Below are 15,335 nucleotides of genomic sequence, written 5' to 3' on the forward strand. Positions count from 1 at the left end.
GGTCATCACAGCTCAGTCTGATCCTACCCTCACCTGACATTCACACATGCACTTCCAGCAAGGGGTCACTGGGCAGCAATCAGGAGCGGGAACTCTGGCCGTTTCTCTCCTTCCGAACCCTGCGACTCCGAGGCCAGTTGGCGTTGCCTTACCAGTGCCCCGGTCAAGATCATCAGATGCAGCACAGACTTGGCCTTGAACCTGGACCCACCTTTGTCCCCGTAGTGATCAGTTTTATATTGCCGGCAGTAGTTAGCTACTGAGTTGTCCTCATATCAAGGTTGCTGCACTTGTTTTTGTTACGTCCGTGTAATAATAAGAAAAGGACTGCAGAGAACGGTACAACAGGTGTTTACTCAACGTGGTTCAAACTGCAACTGAAACAACAGATTACTACTCAGCGTTATATACAGGTGTGGTCACTGCTGGTACTACAGTATACATGAGCTGTAGAAAATAGTTCCCCCCTTAAAGGTACATACATTACAATTCCTCCCCTTTTAGATTAACAGTACCATAACACTCATTTAACAATTAAATATCAAACTAATTACAATTAACACTTTTAAAATGCAACATTAGCTGAAAATAGTCTATTTATAAATTCAGTCTTTGGGGAGGCTTCCTGATCCTTTCTGGATAGCGCCTTTCCCGAGTGTCTTGCTCTTGGTGCGGAGGCGATTCTAGCACCCTGTCGTCAGTTGATTCATCAGCTTCCAATGCTATTGTTTCTGAGGTAGATGCGACCTGTACGTCGGGTTCCTCACCAGGTACGTATGGCCGAGACATGGGGTTGACTCGTTCCTGTGACTCTAGGATCTGGTCAGCATGGCGTCTCCCGCTGTTCTCCCCAACATCCACTGTGTACATTAGTGGCCCCTGCCGTGTGCATATCGTTCCTGGTTGCCATTTCTCTGTTCGGTAGTCGCGGGCCAAGACTGGTTGCCCTACATTGAAGCTCCTTGTCGGCTTCTCATTGATGTGCTGGAATTGCTTACTCTCAACATCTCTTCGTACATTTGGTCTGAGCAAATCCAGACGAGATCTCAACCTTCGGTTAAAGAACATCATGGCCGGGGCCTGGTTGGTGACTGCATGTGTCGCATTTCTGTAGGCTAACAGGAAATTGTCCGCCTTATGCTGCAGTGGAATGTTGTCATCGCACATGGCCTTTACTGCTTTTTTAAAGGTTTGTACGAACCTCTCAGCCAATTCATTTGTGGCTGGATGATACGGGGCGGATGTGTAATGCCTTACCCCATTCCTTTTCATAAATCTTCGAAACTCTTTGGACACAAACTGTGGTCCGTTATCAGAGCAAATCTGCTCTGGCAAACCGTTCCTGGCAAAAATGGTCCGTAGGACTGCAATAGTTTTCTCCGTGGTGGTGGAGGACATTTTGATCACCTCAGGCCATTCCGAGTGCGCATCCACGGCTATTAAAAACATTGAGTCCATGAATGGACCAGCAAAATCAATATGCACCCGTTGCCATGGAGATGAAGGCCACTCCCATGGGTGTAGAGGGGCATGTGGTGGTGCATTTTGGACCTTCTGGCATCCTGAGCAGCTCTTTGTCAGGTCCTCGATTTGCTGATCGATCCCCGGCCACCACACATAAGCCCTAGCAAGGCTTTTCATTTTCACCCTCCCAGATGACCTTCGTGAAGCTCATTGAGCACTCTCTCCCTTAACTTGGGTGGAATTACCACTCGGGATCCACACATCAAGGTCCCCTGGCATACTGACAGCTGTTCTCTTCTGGATGAGAATGCTGGCAACAGTGAGTCGCCATGTGCTGGCCATCCCTTCACCGTCAAATCATATACCCGAGACAGTGTCGGGTCATTTCGGGTCTCCTTCTCCATACCAGCGTTAGTTACTGGCAAGCATTCAATTATAGTCGAATGAAATATTTCGACAGGATCCACTGCTGGTGCTTCCTCCGCAGTAGGCAGTGGCAGGCGTGATAGCCCATCAGCGTTTCCATGCTGTTTCGTGCCCTTATACTTGATTTCATATTGATGCGCCCCTAGAAAAAGGGACCATCTTTGTAGCCGTTGCGCAGTCATCACCGGAACACCCTTCTTTGGATTAAAGATGGAGACAAGTGGTTGGTGGTCAGTCAGCAAGGTAAACTTCTGCCCGTGCAGATAGTGATTGAACTTTTTCACTCCCCACACTAGGCTGAGGGCCTCCCTGTCAATCTGGGCGTAGTTACGCTCGGCTGAGGTTAGTGACCGAGACGCAAAGGCTACTGGCCTCTCCGAGCCGTCCGGGAATTTGTGCGACAGCACCGCTCCAATGCCATAGGGTGATGCATCACACACCAACCGAATTGGTAGTGCTGGGTTGAAATGAGCCAACACCTCTTTTGATGTAATCAATGCTTTGCTCTTCTGGAAATCTCGTTTACATTCGTCACTCCACTTCCATGGTACCCCCGTTTGCAGTAGGGTGTTCAGTGGGTGTAGTACTGTAGACAAATTCGGCAAGGACTTATGGTAGTAGTTCACCAGCCCGAGGAACGACCTCAGTTGTGACACATTTTCCGGTGCTGGAGCCTTGACTACTGCCTCAATCTTTTCAGGGGACTTATGTAACCCCTCTTTATCAATAACGTGGCCACAATACGAGATCTGCTTCTGGAAAAACTCGCATTTGTGGCGGTTAGCTCGGAGCCCATATTCCTTCAATCTAGTGAGCACCTGCTCCAGGTTGGCGAGGTGATCACTGTCATTTTTGCCCATGACCAGGATGTCGTCCAAATAACACAGGGTCCCTGGAATCCCTTGCAGGACTTGTTCCATTGCCCTTTGCCAAATAGCTGGAGCTGATGCTACCCCGAACACCAGCCGGTTGTATTGGTAGAGACCTTTATGAATGTTGATCGCGAGGTACTGTTTCGAGGCTTCTTCTACCTCCATTTGCAGGTACGCCTGGGCCAGATCAATCTTAGTGAAGCGTTTCCCTCCAGATAGCGAGGCGAAAATATCTTCAATCCGCGGAAGCGGATATTGTACAGTGTGAAGGGCTGGGTTCACTGTCACCTTAAAGTCCCCACAGATGCGAACCTTCTTTGGTTCCCCAGGCGTATTACTCAACGACCTCTTCATTACAGGAATGATGGGTGTAGCCCACTCACTCCAGTCCACTTTGGACAGTACTCCTGAATGTTCTAAACCTTCCAGCTCTGCTTCGACGGCTGGGCGGATCGCATAAGGTACCGGTCTGGCCTTAAAAACTTTGGGCTTGCATTTTCCTCTATTTTGATCGTCGCTGTTATGCCTTTTAGTGTTCCGAGTCCCTGCTGGAACACTTTCTGTGCGTCAGTTAGCATTTTTGACAGTCGTCCAGGTGTGACGTCGTCATCCTTTTTGGCATCTACAGTCAGTGCTTGTATGGAATGCCAATCTAGCTGTATCTTCCGGATCCATTCACGTCCTAGTAGTGGTGGTCCTCCATCTGGCAATACATATAGGTCCATTTTTGGTGTTTCCTTGCCGTTATATATAACGTTCACCCTTATTTTTCCTTTGGGGTAGACTTTTTGCCCCGTGTACGTCTTCAAGACAATCTTTGTATCTCTCAAGGGTATATGTGAGAATAGCCGCTTGTAGTCCCTTCGGTTTATGACTGTTAGGGCTGATCCTGTGTCCAATTCCATTTTCACTTGGACTCCTGCTATCTTGAGCGTGACCCAGATAATTTGGTGATCCTCCATTTTGATCACATTATGTAGTTTCAGACAACCGAGCTCCTTGTTTCCGGAGTCTGTATCACTCTTCTGTTCGTCTGAACTACTCTCCGTCACCTTATGTACCTTCTTGTACTTCTCCTGTGGAGATTTCTTGCTGCTGGTTTTCTTTCCCGACCTGCAGACTCTTGCTATGTGTCTTACTTTTCCACACTGTCTGCACACTTTGTCCTTGAACCAGCAATCATTATGGTCGTGTGTTGTTCTGCTGCAGCGATAGCACTTCACTGTTCCGTATGACATTTCATTTGTGCCATATTCTTGCGGTCTCTGCTGTATCTCTGCAGCGCCCCGTGCTGCTGCTTCATGTGATACTGCAATGCTGAAAGCCTTGTCCAGCGTAAGATCCTTTTCTGATAGAAGCCGTTTCTGGGTTCCTTCACTTTGAAGCCCACACACAAACTTGTCCCTTAAAGTATCTGGTAGTCCCGTTCCAAACTGGCAGTGTTTCGATAGCTTGCGCAGTTCCGTTAAATACTCAGCATTACTTTCGTCTTTATGCTGGTTCCTTTTGTGAAACTTAAATCTTTCTGCTATCAGCAGCGGTGTGGGGTTTAAGTGGTCCTGTAGGATTGACACTATGTTTTCAAAATCCTTTTCTACTGGCTTCTCTGGGGTTACTAGGTTTCGTAGTAAGCCATACGTTTTTGCACCCATTGAATTCAACAATACCAGCGCTTTCTTGTCATCTGGCACTTCATTCGCCTTGCAGTATACTTCTATGCGTTCGACATATGTCGTCCAATCTTCGACTTCATTGTCGAACGCTGTGATACTGCCACTCTTCGGCATTTTTGGGTGTGGTTAGACTGGCTTCTGGACTCGACCTTCTTCCACTGTTGTCCAGGAGCGAATCCCTGGGAGGTGATGCAGAGTTGCAGGTAGGTTCGAATCTGCTCGTCGACAATGTTACGTCCGTGTAATAATAAGAAAAGGACTGCAGAGACTGGTACAACAGGTGTTTACTCAACGTGGTTCAAACTGCAACTGAAACAACAGATTACTACTCAGCGTTATATACAGGTGTGGTCACTGCCGGTACTACAGTATACATGAGCTGTAGAAAATAGTTCCCCCCTTAAAGGTACATACATTACAGTTTTTCCAGGATTGGAGGATAGGCTTTGTCCCACTCCCATATCACAGAATCACAGAAACCCCACAGTGCAGATAGAGGCCATTTCGGCCCATCGAGCCTGCACCGACACATAGCCCACCCGATCCCCGTAACCCCTACACATATCCCACCCTATCCCCGTAACCCCACATATTTTAATCCCCCTAACACTAAGGGTCAATTTATCATAGCCAATCAACCTAACCCGCACATCTTTGGACTGTGGGAGGAAACCGGAGCACCCGGAGAAAACCCACGCAAACACGGGGAGAATGTGCAAACTCCACACAGACAGGGATTCCTGTATCTTCTAGGAAAGGAGAAAAGTAGAGGTGGCGATCTACAGGGAAGTGAAAGAAAGTCAGAGATATTTGAAAAATTCTTTAGTCAGCAGGAAAATCTGGGTGCATTGTGCTTATTTTCCATTGAAACAAAATGTAAAGTAGATTTAGTTTAATTAGTTAGCCCAATGCTGATTGATGGGTCTGTGAAACACACACTCAGCCCTGTGTAAACAGCATGTATGGGCGCGGTCGTTATGGTAACGGGCCTCACTTCAAGTTGTCTGAAAAGTAAACTATAAATAGGATAAAAATGTGAAAATCCACACTGGGGCTTGAAGCTGCAACAAGTACGGTTTCTCCCACAACATGGGCTAATACTGGTGGCTCACGCATAACATTACGAAGGATCTCAGGAGAAAGTCTGCCCTGAAACTATCCCTTTCTTCCACAGTGTAACACCCCATCATCCCTTTTGTTTCTTTCAAACTTTCACTCGCTCCAGATTTCACTCCCTCAAATGTAACCTCTCCCCCTCCATGATAAATAATTCGAAGGGGCTCCTTTCTCCTTTCCTGACCGGAAGGTGCTGTGAAAATGTCACCTAGAAACATAGAAGATAGGAGCAGGAGTAGACCATTCGGCCCCTCGAGCCTGCTCCGCCATTCAATGAGATCATGGCTGATCATCCAAATTCAGTACCCTGTTACTGCCTTCTCTCCATATCCCTTGATCCCTTTAGCCTTAAGAAATATATCTAATTCCTTCTTGAATATATTTAATGTATTGGCCTCTACTGCCTTCTTTGGTAGAGAATTCCACAGGTTCACCACTCTCTGGGTGAAGAAATTCCTCCTCATCTCTGTCCTAAATGGCTTACCCCTTATCTTTAGACTGTGACCCCTGGTTCTGGATTCCCTGACCATCGGGAACATCCTTCCTGCATCCAGTCTGTCTAGTCCTGTTAGAATTTTATAAGTTTCAATGAGATGCCCTCTCATTCTTCTAAACTCCAGCGAGTACAAGCCCAATCGACCCAATCTCTCCTCATACGTCATTCCTGCCATCCCATGTATCAGCCTGGTGAATCTTCGCTGCACTCCTTCCATGACAAGAACATCCTTCCTCAGATAAGGCGACCAAAACTGCACACAACACTCAAGGTGTGGTCTCACCAAGGCCCTGTACAACTAATAATAATAATAATAATTCAACTTTATTGTCATTGCACAAGTACATGAACAACGAAATGTGATCTTGCAAGCTCCCATGACTGGGAGAAGCAAAGCCGCTGCGTCGGTGCGCACCGCCATTCCATTTCCACCATTCCGATAATCTTCAGCCCACCACCCGGGCCTGCTCACCAGCCGCTCCTCCCGTGGCTCCTTCCGTGACCACCTCACCAACCGCCCCTCCTCGGGGCTCCTTCCGTGACCTTCTGCACCTGGTCTTCCCTGATGGTCACCCCTCCAGGTACTAACTAGGCCTGGCTCTGCTTAGCTTCCAAGCCTTGCCAGTGACCCTGTCCCTAGTCCCAGGAACTGCAGCAAGACATCCTTGTTCTTGTACTCAAACCCTCTCGCTACGAAGGCCAACATACCATTTGCCGCCTTAACTGCCTGCTGCACCTGCATGCTTACCTTCAGCGACTGGTGCACAAGGACGCCCAGGTCTCGTTGCACTTCCCCTTCTCCCAATCTATTGCCATTCAGATAATAATCTGCCTTCCTGTTCCTGTTTTCGAACCACTGTTTCGAACCACTGTTTCACACCACTGCCAGCACCACACCTTGTAGAAAGTGGCCTCGACTGTGAGTGTTGGCATTCTAGTCACAGGCAAATGGGGACAGTGGCATAGTGGTTATGTTACTGGACTAGTAATCCAGAGGCCTGGACTAATAATCCGGAGACGTGAGTTCAAATTCCACCACAGCAGCTGGGGAATTTAAATTCAGTTAATTTAAATAAATTTGGGAAAAAAAGCTAGTATCATGAAACTATCTGATTGTTTGGTTCACTAATGTCCTTTAGGGAAGGAAATCTGCCGTCTTTACCTGGTCTGGCCTATATGTGACTCCAGACCCACAACAATGTGGTTGACTCTTAACTGAAATGGCCTAGCAAGCCACTCCATTGTAAAAAACCGCTACGACAAACAATAAAGCCAGACGGACCAGCCGGCATCAAACTCGACCTCGGCACCGGCTACGGACACAACAACGGCACACCCAGCCCAGTCGACCCTGCAAAGTCCTCCTCACCAACATCTGGGGACTTGTGCCAAAATTGGGAGAGCTGTCCCACAGACTAGTCAAGCAACAGCCTGACATAGTCACACTCACAGAATCATACCTTTCAGCCAATGTCCCAAACTCCTCCATCACCATCCCTGGGTTTGTCCTGTCCCACCGCCAGGACAGACCCACCAGGGGTGGCGGCACAGTGGAACTCCCTCCTTAACAGCACTGTTGGGAGTACCTTCACTGCAGCGGTTCAAGAAGGTGGCTCACCACCACCTTCTCGAGGGCAACTAGGGATGGGCAATAAATGTCACCCACATCCCATGAACGATTAAGAAAAAAACCTAAGCCAGATCCTTACTGAAACACACAGATACACTGACACACACAGACAGATACATACACAGGCACACACTTGAGCAGGGCTTTCAATAACCATAACACTTCACTGATTTTTATTCTTCCCCTTGCTAGTCCTGAGGTTAGTTGTATCGCCCCCAACGACTTCCCCCGCTGAGATTAGCGAACTCGCCACATGTTTTCATCAAAAGAGCTTGGAGAGAGGAATTTGTTGACCGGGAAATTCAAAACCGCTGGAAAATGGGTGCGAGCACCGCGCTGCCCCGCCCGTTCAAAAAACGCAGGCAGCTCGTCAACTTGGTGCTGCCGGCTAATTACCATGTTTGCAGCGCACAGCCTAGCACTGGATGCGCTGCTGACAGGCTGTGCACCCAGCAGGGGGCTGATGTTCGCGATGCTGGAGCGAGGCTAACTTTACTTAAAGGTGGTCTGCTCCTCTTAAAGGCAGTCTGCAGCTCGTAAAGCTGAGCTGCCTTCTGCAGATAAAAAAAAATGTAAAATTGCTTCAGCACGAGGCAGTCTGCACCTATTAAAGGTGAGCTGCATTCTGCTGATCAGAAATGCTAAAAGTGCTTCAGCACTAACACAAATGACTCAACCGGCCAGGGAAAGGGCACCCAGGGATCTCAGATGTAGCACTCAAAGCCTTTGTGCAGGGGTCAACACTGGAAGAGAGGTCCTCTAACAAAGGGGGCCAGGAGGCCCTCCAGAAAGAAGGATGTGGGATGTGGGATGAGATCGCCGAAGCAGTCACTGCCAGCAGTTTCTACCCCAGGATCTAGCTCCAGTACCCAAAGAAGTTTCATGACCTCAGATGAGTGGTCAAGGTCTGTGAATGCATCTTCAAAAGCCGTCTCCTACCAACTGCACCACTAGCCTCACACACTGCTCAAAGCACGATCCCCCCATCACTCACCTACCAACAACCTCTACCAAACACGAGGCGCACCTCACATTCCTTGCTTCACCTCAGCCCCTTGGAGGAGATGGTGCTGGCCATTCTTGGCAGGAGCACGGCTGAGCACTTGACCAGCGACGGGGCTGAAAGGATACAAGATGCTGGTATCCTCTTACGTTGTCCTCCTTCTCACGTCCCACTTCCCCCTCATCCTACAATCTCTACTGATTTATAAGCTGCACATGGTGTAAGCATTCACCTCTTACTTTACCCCCTCCCCTCACCACAACCCTACCCTTGTGCCTTCATCATTTCACACAGCCAAGAAATCCTGCCTGCCCAGCCAATGGTTGACCAAGAAGAGGGAGTGGAGTGAAGATGAAGAAATACCGTCGCTCAATTTGACACTCCCAGCCGCCAGCTTCTCGAGGTCATCCTGCAAGGCCATCTGCAGTGTCCCCCACTGAAAGTCAGCAGCCTGCCACCAGCCACCGTGCAGCACTGCATAACAGCACTAGGATAGGCAAAGGCACACGCAAGACAGTCACTAAGGGAATGCACGAGGATGATTAGTTGATTTCTTTGATGTAATATTGGATGCATATATGGATAAAGTTGGATTGGAAAGTTTCCTTTGTGATGGCTTTTATTTCAGTATTGTGGCCAAGAGGACGCTGTGATGGTCAGTAACAGAGGGAAGGTAAAGTGTGGGACTAATGTTGAAAGGGGAATTGGGGTTGTGGTCACTGGTACCGCAGGCAGATGATTTGATCCCAGATATCACGGCCAGAAAGGGGCTGTCTGGGTTGCCTCCTTCCTTCCGCTTCCTCCTCTTCTGCTTTTTCCTCTTCTTCTTCCTCCGCCTCCCTCTGTGAGCAGCTTGTCCCCTTTGCTGCCTCTGCCCCATCTCCAGGTGATGCTGCAGCCCAAGGGGGACTGCAAGCAACGACTAGGAGCAAGTGGTGTTCTCAGAGGCCTTCCTTTAAGAGCCAAAGCCTTGCAAATGTCCAGCAGCACTCCCTGCGCACTTTAACAAATTTTTTTAATGTATTGCACCAAGCCACTGCTGCAATAAAATGTAAAGAAACCAGTCCAAAAACAAAAATCTAAACTTACCTGAAAGTTGTGTGTGTCCCTTTAAGAAGCACTGGCAGCGGCTCCGTTGTACTGACGCACGGACATTCTTCCGCGTGTGATTTGGAGAGGGCATTATTAAGGCCGGCGAAGTCAAAAATCCCAGATCGTGCGTCAATTCAGGCAAAGTGAGTGCAGGCAACAGCAGCACTGCCGACCTTCCCAAAATGGCAGCCGTCGCGTTCCGCACCGGAAGCGAGGTGGCCGCCATTTTTTCTTCCAAACCATCCTTAACGACCAGCGCTAATGGCTCCAATTTCCCGGCTGCAGTCTTTTCATTTGTGAAACGATTTAATTTTTACAGTGTGTCGATAGATTGATGTCACTGTATCTGATGTTTGCCAAAGAGGCACGTTTCCAAGAAGATGGTATTCCTTTCGAGATTCGCAAGTAACACGTAGCCAGGAGTCCCACAGATGGTAAAAGCGAGCAATCAGTTAACACTTGACTCTGCTCCTACCTACGCTGTTTACCTGCAATTGGTTAATGAGCAATTAATCCCCTGGAGCGAGCACACAGCTGGCAGAATGCTGAGAGAGGGTACTTTGTACAGTTTATAATTTGATAGCAGAATTTTGGAACAGCAGGGAGCAGCGAAGTGTTATATCTGAGCTGTGCGACAATTATTACAGAAATATGTACAGGGAATTAAACCCCGTAAACTATGCACAGCAAATACGTCCACGTCACCCGAACCCCATTTTACATGTGGCTTTTATCGGGAAAACACCGACTTCTGTGGAAACACTGGGGTTATTTGTCTGCTGAATTTTTCTAATCAGCAACTATTGCTGCCTCCAGGGGGGCTTGCCTTTGTCGCCAACGCCTCTACTTTAATCCTTGGAAAACCTGAGATGAGATCCAGGGTGCTTCCGCGATGGGACTCTTCCCGTGTAGGGAGTGGGGCTCGCAGGGAGTACGTCTTGGAAAATCACAGGGCAGCCCATGATTTTTTACGCTCATTGGCCGAGAAATTCGGCGGCGCGTGCCTGTTTTCCAGGCGCAAAAAGGGCACCTAAGCATTCGATATGACGGGCGGGACGCACACGCTCATTATGTGTCGCCCACCATATTGGTGAGGACAGAAAAAGAGGCTTCTACTTAGATATGTATTTGTATAATATTTCTATATACAGGAAACTCTTTGGTATCCGGCACCGACAGGACCGGCGTGTTGCCGGTTGATTAAAAATTCCGGATGACGGAGAGGGTTATCTACCGAGGCTATTTTTAACAAACAAAAATAAAAAAATCAAGAAATGTGCAGTATACAGTAATTGGGTACTCACCTACAGAATGTTGTGTTAAATGGATGGTGGAAGATGCTTGATTAAGTACAGTACTGCCAGTTGAGGGTAATCCATAACTACCGGCAGCGTGGGAGACACACAGAAAAATGGCGGATCGGAAGAGACTACCGGCAGCACGGGAGTGTCAAACTCCTGTTATTGAAGTGTTCGGACTTCCGACAGCGCCAAGAAGCCGAGTAGTGGTAGTTTGGAGAACTACCCCACTGACTAACTCGGTCACCGCGGGAGACTCGGACTCAGCAACATTTCTGGTTATTGAGGTGTTGTTTTCGGAGTATGAATTTTGCCGGTTAACAGAGAATTCCGGAAATTTGGTGTCATTTAAACGAGAGTTTCCTGTATACATATAATATTGTATATATAATATACATATACAAAACACATTTTGAAGTCTTGTTACATATTATTGCACAAGAAAGCATTGAACAAGAAAAACCCATTGTCACCTCATGCTCCCTCAACAGACCGTGTACAATCTACCCTTTCATTGACTTCCTTTTAATGCATTCAGCTGAAATACTCCCCGATCCCCAAAGGCAATCAAGCAGCATCTCCACTACCGAGCCTCGACCCGCCGTCCTCCAGACAGAATTTCCTTTCCCACCCAGTACGGGGGAGGGGGTGGGGATCCATTGTGTCTCACAGCGCGTTTGATCTTCTCGGTGTCCACATATTAAATGATTTAGACAGCAGCAGATTAGTTATCAGCGGCCGTTCTCTACCTCAGTCTGGCCGTCACCTGGGAGAGGAGCCAGTCATTGATTAGCAGCTTAAGCAGTCAAATCGTAACTCAACGCTGAAGAAGTGAGGTGAGGCTAAAGTCAAAAGGGAGCGCAGGGTGACAATATCACTTTGCCGTGTGAGACTGCTGGCAAATGTAAAGCCCCCTGTGGGACTTGGAGATTTCTGTTCACTTTTGAAAAAAGACAGATAAGAGTCACGCTGGGCATGTGCCAGGGCTTGAGTTCAGGAATTCCATTGTACTGCAATTAATCATTAAACACCACTACTTAAAACAAAATCAATGCTTTATACAAAATCATGACTAAAGGCAGCAGCCCTTTTTGGGTAGGGTATTGTGTTACTGTTGAGTCCAGTGTATTCATTGATCAGACTTTATTCATGAGATTTGACCCCACTCTGCGATGTATGCACAACTCGTTATAAGGCTGTAGGTCATAACGCGGCCTTTGCTTTAAGACTCATCACCCGATGCCTGGTTTGTGGTTCATTATTTAATGTGACATGTCTTTTAGTAATGTCCAAAATGGCTGGTGCCGAGGAGCGTGTTGTAATGGGAGTGAGTGTGTGTTTAGAAGCTGAATACTTTCATTTCATGCCAAGAGAAATATGTTGTCTTGAGCACTGATGCAGGAAAAGAGCAAGTGCAATGCTGTCATTATTCAGCGTATTGGTTGCGATACACCATAGGAAAAATCGCAGTTAAGTCAACACACTTTAACATGGCAAAATATGCTGGTTGTGATAATAATTCATCACCTCAGTTTGCTTCAATCACAAGCACCACCAATGCCAGACCCACAACAAGTGCTTCATAATTCAGGTTACAACTGTAATTCAACAGCACCTCCCGCCCCTGTGGTTTCCATCGTCCGGAAGGACAAGGGCAGCAGTGTTGTAGGAGCACCATCACCTCTAAGGTTCCCTCCAAGTCTATACACCACCTTGACTGGGACATATATCACCGTTCCTTCATTAGAACAAAAGTCAATGTTTTATACAAAATCATGACTAAAGGCAGCAGCCCTTTTTGGTAGGGTATTGTGTTGCTGTTCTAACACCATTGTCCGAGCACTATCGCCACAAGATTGTAGTGATTTGAGGAGAAGGGACACCACCACTTTTTCAGAGCAAGTGGGGATGGGCAATAAATGTAACCTTGACAAGGTCACCCAGATCCCAAGAACAACATTTTTTTTTGTGAACAAAATGCAACATTTCTCCCCCTCCCTAGCATTATGGTATTTCTCTAGTTCCTTAATACCAGAACATTAAATGCGGCTTGTGACAACACTGATGTAGGCGAGGCCTACTTGAAGCAGGATTGGTCGACACACAAAACCCATTTTGCACCTACCAGAATGGGCATTGCACCCGAAGATGCATCTTGGTTCAGCTGGCATCCTTCTTCCACCACCAGCTGCCCCAGTACAATATCTGAGGGGAGGGGAGTGCCAAAGGGCAGTGTGCATGGACGAAGAGTCCAGCCTAGTCGGCCTTTATTGTCCTAACAGAATATGAGCCCCATGACCTGGAACCGGGGAGGAACTTTGCAAAGAGTGTTTCTTGGATTTGGCCCAAGTTCTTTTTTTCTTCATTCTCCAAGAAGTTGTCATTACTACAGGAAACTTTGGTTTATCTGGAGGTTATATGTCCGGAATACTCGATCTAACGGCAAAAATCAGGAGCCGTTTTCTATATTTTTTTTTAGCTCTTGTTGCTTTTTTTTTCCCAGTCAAGCACTGCAAGGTCTGTAGCTATAGCAACAGCTTCAGCTACAGATGCTTGCAGCTGCAGCTGATTGTTTTGAAGCTGTTGCTAAGCAACAGGGTTTGTTGATTCACACGGAGCTTCTCAGTTCTGTATGTTTAAACATTAACTCTGGTATGTCCGGCACGTTTGATGTTACGGCACCAGCTCGGTCCCGTCAGTGCCGGATATCAGAAAGTTTCCTGTAGTAGTTGAGGAGGACGGTGCCCAAGGTTGGATAGGATGAGTGTTGACGGGCCCGATGATCTTTTCCCATTCATGTTTTCCTATCTCCTTACTGAAAAGAGGATGTTAGCAGCTGATCATTGTGACAACACCAACACCTACTACAATATACATTGGCGTCAGTTTTCCCAAGCTGTGCAGTGACTGTTGGGGTGACACTCTGAAACATGGGAAATCTGAGGCTGCTGATTTTAACTGTAAAGTGGACAACCAAGCTACTGTCCGGCTATCCTCCCTTCTCCCTTATGACAGTTCTCATGGCAACGAGATACAGAATAGAATGTGCGTTGTTGATTTACTTTTCAAACTCATCTCATTTCAACATTATTGCTTCTAAACATGACTTACTTTCATTTTTTTACAGCAGACTCCAAAATTGGATGAGCAGAAGGACAAGAGCTACAGGCAGAAGGTTTGGTACAAACAAATGTTGAACGAGCATTCAAAAAAAAATAATAAAACTAGGGGTCGGCCATTTAGGACTGAGATGAGGAGAAATTTCTTCACTCAGAGGGTGGTGAATCTTTGGAATTCTCTACCACAGAGGGCTGCGGAGGCTCAGTCGTTAAGAATGTTCAAGACAGAGATCGATAGATTTTTGGATACTAAAGGACTCAAGGGATATGGGGATAGTGCAAGAAGGTGGAGTTGAAGTAGAAGATCATCCATGATCCTATTGAATGATGGAGCAGGCTCGAAGGGCCAAATGGCTGACTCCTGCTCCTAATATGTTCTTATGTTCTTTTTCCCTTATGTGCTTACCTAGCTTAAATGCGATGGTGCTATTCTCCTCGACTACTCCTTGTGATAACGAGTTCCACATTCTTACCACTCTTTGGGTAAAGAAGTTTCTCCTGAATTCCCCATTGGATTTATCTTATATTTATGGCCCCTAGTTTTTCTTTTTAGACATGGGCTAGACACAGGACTTACATAGAAGTCTTGGGTTTGAATATCTGGTCAATGGCTGAATATTCACACCCTTTCTACCAGGGGCAGGTATTGTAGGTATAGGAGACACTGCTCTCTCCCACATAAACACTTTACCACGTGCTGTATTTAAACGGGCGATTTTTGTCTTTAACTTACAACAATTCAAATGTGTGTGTGTGTGTGTTTTTCTTTTGTAGGATGACTACATCCCCTATCCCAGTATTGATGAGGTAAGTTTACCTTAACTCTAGTGGCATCTATCCAGACAGGCTTGTTTATTTTAAAAAAATGAGGGTACAAGTGAAGTATGTGGAAATAGGAATTAGGAAGTCTTAAAAACTATGCTTCAACTGCAGAAAATAGAATTGTAAGGGTTAAATGGAATTGGTAAGATTTTACTATCCAGTTGTAACCATTCCATTGAACCAACTGTCTTGACTCCCTAGGAATATATTAAAGGTGAAAAGATTTTCAGACTTTAATACAAAATCAAAGTACTGCGGATGCTGGAAATCTGAAATATAAACAGGAAGAGGGGAACAGATAGGGTAGATAGAGAGAAACTATTT

General features: G+C 46.8%; 1 protein-coding gene across 8 annotated transcripts in view; it reads left to right on the top strand.

Annotated features, from left to right (window-relative positions):
• rap1gap2a (RAP1 GTPase activating protein 2a) overlaps positions 1-15,335 on the top strand; it is a 383,517-nt gene that overhangs the window by 282,324 nt on the left and 85,858 nt on the right. For all 8 annotated transcript variants that reach the window (XM_085964881.1, XM_085964886.1, XM_085964885.1 and 5 more), the window contains 2 exons: positions 14,198-14,245; positions 14,964-14,996. In XM_085964881.1, coding sequence (XP_085821007.1) covers positions 14,198-14,245; positions 14,964-14,996 — 81 coding nt within the window. The remainder of the gene's footprint in view (positions 1-14,197; positions 14,246-14,963; positions 14,997-15,335) is intronic.

The sequence above is a fragment of the Somniosus microcephalus genome, chromosome 22 (genome assembly GCF_052327205.1).
Source record: "Somniosus microcephalus isolate GS21.2 chromosome 22, FLI_Smic_1.0, whole genome shotgun sequence".
Lineage (NCBI taxonomy): Eukaryota > Metazoa > Chordata > Chondrichthyes > Squaliformes > Somniosidae > Somniosus > Somniosus microcephalus.